General features: G+C 32.4%; 1 protein-coding gene across 1 annotated transcript; it reads right to left on the bottom strand.

The window, feature by feature from the left end:
* Positions 1–1,920: 1,920 nt before the first annotated feature.
* LOC130451701 (transmembrane protein 205) lies at positions 1,921–4,233 on the bottom strand. The gene is made up of 3 exons (XM_056790887.1): positions 3,907–4,233; positions 3,045–3,390; positions 1,921–2,453 (listed from the first exon to the last, which is right to left on the bottom strand). Exons 1-3 carry the CDS (start codon positions 4,146–4,148, stop codon positions 2,166–2,168), a joined length of 876 nt encoding a protein of 291 aa, XP_056646865.1. The 5' UTR covers positions 4,149–4,233; the 3' UTR covers positions 1,921–2,165.
* Between the last annotated feature and the right edge of the window lie 3,943 nt (positions 4,234–8,176).

Here is an 8,176-nt window from a genome sequence, read left to right as displayed (position 1 = left end):
GTCATAAGCTGCTTTCCAATTAATTATTATTAAGCATTTTACGTAGAGGCCGAGCGTTCGAAACTCCATGCTGACCTAACCTCGACGCTCGAAGGCAGTATGGAAAAAATCTCAAAAGACAGAGCTGGAGGAAGTATCACAAAGATACACCAGATGGCGGCTACACAAAGAACGAGAGGGAAACATCTTGTGAGTCATACCTAAACGCACTTCCAAATCATAATCACTTGGCGTTTAAGATCCGATTCATACGGACTACAATACGGCCCTAAAGATAATAAACTACAGATCGGTAATTTGAGCTGTTAAGTACTTTTTTCCCTACAAATCACCGGGATGGGATGGCATATATTTAAGTTTCCTACAAAAGGCTCTGGAAATATTGGCTTATTAGCTGGTAAGGATGTTTAGATCCTGCCTTGGCAGGGGCTATATTCCCAAATAATGTATTATTATTTAATTCAACGAAAATTTTGTATTTAGACGTAAATATACCTAACCCAACCATCACTCAATAAGTCGTGTGACTGAGACACAGATGGCGCTGCCATTGTCAAATCCATATGACGTTTATGAAGTACCAACTTTCAAAAGACTATATGTCACATTTCGTGACATTTCGATTAGTCGGAAAAAAGTGACCGCCATTTAAGTGAAGCTACTTTTGTACAATGGATGCAAAACAAATTTGTGTGCTAATTTATCATTGCTTTTTGATGAAAAAGAAAAAAATACTATACAAGCTCAGAATGGCTACAAAGGTGAATTTGTTGAAGTTAAACGTGGTCGTACAGATAGATGGTGGTTACTACAGAAAACATAAAAAAAGTCAACAAATTGGTTATATCTAATCGTAATTTGAAATTGCATGAGAAAGCTGAGGCTCTAAAGATATCAGAAAGCATTGTGTTTACGATTATGCATGAACATTTGACCATGAGAAAGCTTCTTTTGAAGTAGGTGTCCCGTTTACTCACAGTAAATCAAAAACAACAACGTGTTGATGATTCAGAGCAATGTTTGGTCATGTTTTTATGTAATAAATCAGATTTTGCGTCGATATTTGACAATGGATGAAATATGGATCTATCACTTCATTCTTGAATCAAAACGATCATCATTTGAGTGGACTGTAGCCGGTGAACCACGTCCGAAGCGTCCAAAGGTGGAACAGTCAGCTCGGAAAGTCATGGCTCCAGTATTTTGGAATATTGTTCATCGACTATCTCCAAAAGTGGGAGACAGTCAATAGCGAATACTCCCAAGAGTTGTTAGATCCTTTGAATAAGAAAATCCAGAAAAAACGGTTTCGTATGTCGAATAAAAACCATTGACAATGCACTGATTCACAAATCGATGGCAACGATGGTTTAATTGAACGAATTACACATCGAATTGATTCCCTATCCACCATATAGTCCAGATATGGCCTTCATTGACTAATGGCTATTCGCTGATCTCAAAAAAATGCTTACCGGTAAGCAATTCAGCTCAAATGGAGAAGCAATTGCTGAAACTGAAGCCTATTTTAAGGCAAAAGTCAAATCTTTGTACAATCACGGCATCGAGAAGTTATAGAAGCATTGGAATGATTGTATTGCTCTTGAAGGACGTTACATTGATGAGTAATATTTTTGTGTTTTTCTTAGTTAGCCACACGACTTATTGAGTGATGTGTTATATGTACTTGCATATAGACTTGTGAGTTTTTGACACCTCCTTGTAAAAACAGCTGGTGTTATGGTAAAGAGAACAACTTCACCATCGTGTTTGAACGAGTCACTTTGTTTTAAAAATTTATATATTAAATCATGGTATTATTATGTAATCGATCTGGTTTTGGTACTAAAAGAATTTTTCATCAGATACTTTTGAAAAAAGTTTCTCCTTCAGCATATGGTGCAATAATAAAACAAAATATTTACTAAGAAAATTATTTATTATAATAAATAATTGAAAAGTATAAAAGCCTAATAATACTGACAGTACAGAAATAAATAATGTCTTTATTAATATTCGAGAACTAAAAACTATACTCGTAACAATCCACAGGAATTATAGGGACAATTATACTTCCCTAGTGTTGAATTCCATTATTCAGAGGACTAAGTTCCTCTCGATTGATTCAGTCTACAGTTTTCGTTGTGCTATAACAACTACATAATTCAAATGGAACAAAGCTTATGTGATAAATAATACAGATGCAATGTTGTGCACGCCATCGCTACTAGGTTCAATATAGCAATGGTCATATGAATCTTCCTGAAGGATTTGTGGATTTTGAGGTAGTACGGACAATCTCTCAACTTTCCCAAGTCGTATTTTCCCACTTCCAAACCTACTCCGGCCTCTTTTTCAATCTTATGTTTGATTCCTATAAGTCTTAAAAGAGGAGGAGTGAAGTATAAACGAACAACTAATTCCACCAGGAAACAAAGTGATATTGATACAGCCTGTAACAAAGAATAATTTTTTTTAATAAGAATTTTTAGATTCATTGATAATATACTCAATACAGAGTGTTTAGTACTTCTTATAGTGATACTGTCTGGTCCTTCGAGCCGGATATAAAACTATCAACGGCTTTATAGAGTAATTATGGTATTAGTGTTTTGTTCAATTCAATATACTCTTCCTTTTCTTATTATTATGCAATTTGTTTATATATTAATTAATAGTGATATAAGGAAATCTTGTTTATATTAAGTACATTGATTGAGATAAGTCAATGTCTTTTTGTAATTCATAATAATGAATTATACTCAATTTAAAAAAAGAGATTTATAATAATAAAAACCGCAAAATGAGATTTTAGTTGTTTCGGTTACAGCGTTTGCATTATAATTAGATGATTGTCTAAATGTAATAAATAAATTGTTGTATAATTTAGTAGCAACTAAGATTTCACGACAATGAATAAGATTTACATAAAAAGGACAAGGTCAGATTTATTTCAAACTTAATTGTCTACTATTTTCAAAACAACAGTGAATATCTGTATATATACGATCAATTAGAATTATTGAGGAATGGTTCATCCTTACCTGTATCAAATTTTCCCAGGTGTCTATTAAGACTCTGTTGTTGGTTTTCATGAAAACGAAAAGAGTGATAAAACTGAGAACTGAGTTCAGAAGAAAGTATTTTGGAAATAGAACTTGTTGAACGCTTCCAAATGTATGTCTAGATAATGAAAAGAACAAAGCCAGCCCCGAGACAAAAGTCATCCATATTTGTGCACCAAAATGGGCGCTGAACGAGCCCAAGTAAATTAAATTCCAAAACGGAGACATTTTGTGATGGGCTTTGCCAGGTACCATTAAATACGCTATGAAAATCACAGATACAGCTGTTATGAAGTGCGCTGGTTGGGTTGTATATACAAGAATTCTGGAATAAAAAAAGTGTAAAATCAATATTTGCATTTGATTTTATTTGATAAATAAAAAGTATTTTTATCATTTTTAATGCTTTTAAAAATTTCCGACTATCTTTTAGATTTACAAATATATTTTCTTGATAACTTGATTAACAAATGATATTACTTTATATCTAGATTGAAAAAACAATAGATAGGGTAAAAATTATTCACGAAATACAAATATCAGGTAGGCCAAAGTAGTATATTTATAATCTACTTGATATTGCTATTTTATTAATTGTGAAAGAATCTACAAGTATCAATATGTTTTTTTTTATTCTAGAATGAGAATCAAGTAGGTCAACATAAATAAATTTAGAAAATTTGACATTGGTTACCGCCAAAAGTCATTGAAGAAATTTTTATCGTATCAATAATTATAAGTGTTGTTTTCAAAATATGATCACGTAGACATTCACCGTGTACTATGATCATATATAATAATTAAATATATATAGAAATTATTTTCGTTTTATTCGACTTACTTGTAAAAATTTGATTTGTAGAATTTTTGTTGCAATTGCTTCACGGCATTAAATAAATCGCTCGCATATTTCGTAGATACCCCCAAGACGTCTTGTTCGTAATCGACCCGGTCTTTTTGGGTACCCTCAGGGATTTCTGGAACTTTGGCGTTCGGACTAAAATTTTCTACGGCGTTAAAATCGAAATCATCTAGCCCGGTATTAGTCCATTCAAGTTCACTAACAATTTTTCCAACACACATTTTCGAAAAAAAATTTAAAAAACCGTCAACACCAGAAATGTCACGTACACAAGTTAACAAGTGCCTACGTATCTAAGCGCTATGCACCGACCGTGGGGTAGGCTAAATATTTATACTCATTACTTGGAGCCCACTCCAATGTCGTCATCATCAATAGCAGCGCGTGTTGAAGCGTGTGACTGCGAGGAGAGGGGGCGGGATTCTCTAGGAAGATGATGCCAATACTAAAGATTAGGGGACATGACCATTATTAAAGTGCTACGTGCCTTTTAGGTACATAAATACTTGGTTGTAGTTTTTTTCCTTAATTGGAGCTTTTTTCAAACCGACAACATATATTAGGTACAACGATAATATTTATCATCAACAATTTTTTCATTATTTCGTTTGACATCATCACGGAAACATATATAAAATTTTCCTTCGCGCACTTATCCTCCTAAGTGATCTTTTAATAATATTTGTAATTGATAAAATCGATTTTGTTATTATTGAATTGAGTAAATCTTTGGAATTTTGTATTATTTCTACTGAAAAGATCTTTCCGCTTTATAAAATATTTTTTCGGCTATTAAAATCACAAGTTTAAACTATTTTTTTAAAATTTTTTCATTAGTTTTATTACGTATTGATAATAGTAAATTAAAAAGCAGGGTTATAGAAACTTTAAAAAAATCATTTTACTACTTTCGTTTTATTTCTATTCTAATATAAGATAAAATTTTCAGAACCCCATTCTCAGCATTAAATATCGTAAATTTCTATTTTATAGTACCTATCTATTACCATATTCATCTTATATACGACGTGGTATCGAAAACTACTTTATTAAAGACAAAGTAGAAACTTCAATATCAGGAATGTTGTGGAAACATTTTCCATTTTCAGAGAATGTTTCATGGTAAATCACATTATGAAGGTGGAAACTTTTAGCCACCAAAAATCTTAAATCAAAAGCGAAAAATTAAGAAACCTTTGGCCCATATCTCAGATATAAACACTTTGCAGGAACCTGTTTAAGATTGTGAGATCTGCAATAAACTTCATCGCTCATACTACTGATCAATTCCTCAAAGTTACTAACAACATCAGAATATAGAGATACTAACATTTCTAAAGGTATTCCGGATCTTCTTATTAACTTGATACAAAACTTGATACATTTCAGATCCATGTTTCATAGCAGACATGATCTTATAAAAGGAGCTAAATTTGTCTTCCTCTTAATACCAGAGGGTATGAGACAAATCACTTATCTCTAGCTAGTTTTTATCTTCTCAAAGTTCATGTTACAACTTCTAGTTATTCAGTTGATATTACAACGAATATCAACGAATATATGCTGATGATGATATAATAAATTTTTATTTTGGAGAAAATTTGATCTATAATTTGACTTCTAATCAGAATCCGATCCTGTTTGGATAATTGTTCAAGATGTTTCGACTTTTAGGACTATAAAAAACGTTTGTGTGAAATACAACGTACAGATATAAATTGAAAACGGTAAATAATGTAACAGATTATATAACTGACAGTCGTTCAAAAGATGAGAAGAAAAGAAACGGTAAAATAAATAATAAAAGAGTGTTTTTTTGAGAGAGAAAAAAACCTGTCAACTACCGTTACATTTTTTCTAGGTCTAGTGCTGCTTTGAAACGAACCAATGACATTAGGGATCCGTTAGGAGAAACAGGAAAAAATAATCAGGTTTTATTTACGAATAAAACGAAAAAACACGACTATGGTTAATATGAAATAATTTGGAGATTCAATAACCCCTCTTGGTTTTCCTTTTTGTCTATTTTCTTACTTCTATCCATTTGCTTTAAGTGATATTACTATTTTACTCGTATTTTCTTTATTTTATCTACTATCAATGTTAACTTTTTTATTTTTCTACTCTATACTCGTATGATAATTTTTAAAACTCAAGTGTCTACATAGGAAAAATATAAATGAATTATATTTATATAAAAACTGATCGTAGCTTCTGAAGATGCTGAGCCCTTGTGTTGACGAAACATAAAGTGTAAGAAACGTTCGAAAAAAATTTCATACATTGAACGATAACCGCGAAAGCCTTGCACAATACTAAATTCATATTTAAATGAATTTTAAATGTTTTACTGAACAAAACTCGATTTAGAAACAACTGTTCACAGTTGATATTTTGTACTTGTGACATTCTATTTCAGTGACTTGCGACTACTAATTTTTTGTATAAATAGCACTTTCCTACTATAGGAAAATTGTCAAAAATTTATTGATTCTACAAAATATTCGTCACATATTTATTTATTAATTTAATTGAGTTATAGTGCTAATTTTTTAATGGAAACAATAGTAAAACAATGAGATGAATTAATGAAAAGAGAAAAAACATATCTAATAGGTAGGAGAAATAGAAGCCATTTAAGATTTGATATATCCACATTCTTTTCCCAAGTAATTGAGGCATAAATAAGTTTAAATATTGAGTATGAACTAAGAAATATGGTGAAGATATTTGGATTTATAACAATAGTAAAGCAATTTCTCAACTAATGGAATTTTTATTGAACAATAAAGATTATATTTATTATTATCTAACATCATAGTGAACGCAAAAAACCATAATACGAAGTTTATCCACAATGTAAGTTCCGCTCCTATTCCTATCAGCACCAGCAGAATACAAATGCCGCCTCTTATGACGTCATCAGAAGTTTGATTTTGTTTCTAAATGGAAAAAGTTAAAAATATCTGTAAATCTGCAAAATGATATGAATAAGTGATTCAATTGCAAGAATATGGGTCAGAAGGACGTGATCGAGTGCACAAAGGAGAACGATGTGGACGTAAGTCTTTAGTTACTGATGAACTGGTTCAAATAATTGTAAAGAAGCCTAAGCAAAATCATAAAATCACAATTTATAATTACAAATTTCACTAATTCATGGAATTGTTTCTGAAAAACCAAAATTTCGAAACTTACACAACTACACAAAAAATAACGGATGGGCAGTCCACAGTATGTAACACGTTACAATGAAGAGGGGGATGATTTTCTCTTTTGGATATTTACCGAGGAAGAAGCTTTATCAAATGGCGATCAATGCAATAGAGGCACTTTTCGTCTCTAAAAAAGTTAAGTTTCGGCACGTTTTTTGGGACAGAGAAGGTAATTTGCTGTTTTAGTTCTTATCAAGAGGCTAAACAATCAATGTACATCTACACTTAAATTCTTTCCTTGGTGGTCAACACTTCAACGATGATGAGCTGAAAGAACATGTTTCTATATGTACAGAGACTGAAGGTCAGGTAAAAGTTTACTTGGTTATCGAAACGAGCGTCAGACAGTGTAATTGTTGGTGTAGTGGTGGTGTAAACAGTGTATTCAGTGTGAATATCGCAAACGGTTCCTAAATAATTACCAGCTCTGGGACATGCTTAGGACGTCACAACGAAAAAGTTAAGCTTTGAGAAAAACTGCATCTCAATAATAAACTGTAAAAGCAAGTGGAATCAAACCACCATACAAGAAAAGAATAGAAATGAATGGATCAAAAACAGTAGATGGAACTGGAATAGGAGTGTACGGGCCCAAAATCAAACACTCCGAAAGCTTGGGCAGCCCAACAAACATTTTTCCAGCGATTGAAAAATGTGTTCAGCTCAATCTAGAGAGAAACTTCCGCAAACAGTAGGCTGTCGTTCTAACCTAACCATCCAGCCATTAGAGCTCTAATATAAAATTCAAACTCGTCCCTCCATGGGACCTGAATCCTTCAGTGGTATCAGCTACCGAACAATAGGAAAAGCAATGGAAAAGAAGATAAATAGGAGCAAAACCAATTATTGGGACAACCTACAACGGCTGAGACAGACAAAAACTCTTCTGGGAAACTATAACCAGAGTAGATCTGCAGAATGTATCAATCTACGAATACTAACAGGAGTTATATCTGGGCACTGTTGCATCAACAAACACCTCAAGTCGCTAGATCTAGAAGATAATGCAGCGTGCAGGTTTTGTTGCACAAAAG

The sequence above is a fragment of the Diorhabda sublineata genome, chromosome X (assembly GCF_026230105.1).
Source record: "Diorhabda sublineata isolate icDioSubl1.1 chromosome X, icDioSubl1.1, whole genome shotgun sequence".
Classification (NCBI taxonomy): Eukaryota; Metazoa; Arthropoda; class Insecta; order Coleoptera; family Chrysomelidae; genus Diorhabda; species Diorhabda sublineata.
This window is presented reverse-complemented; position numbering and strand designations above follow the sequence as displayed.

What these genes read in the sequence shown, in the direction of transcription:
- LOC130451701 (XM_056790887.1), bottom strand. Translation starts at nt 4,148, where the DNA reads ATGTGTGTTGGAAAAATTGTTAGTGAACTTGAATGGACTAATACCGGG. An exon ending in TACAAATCAAATTTTTACAA is followed by an intron (nt 3,391 to 3,906) that starts GTAAGTCGAATA and finishes TTTTTATTCCAG; the next exon opens with AATTCTTGTATATACAACCC. An exon ending in CCTGGGAAAATTTGATACAG is followed by an intron (nt 2,454 to 3,044) that starts GTAAGGATGAAC and finishes TCTTTGTTACAG; the next exon opens with GCTGTATCAATATCACTTTG.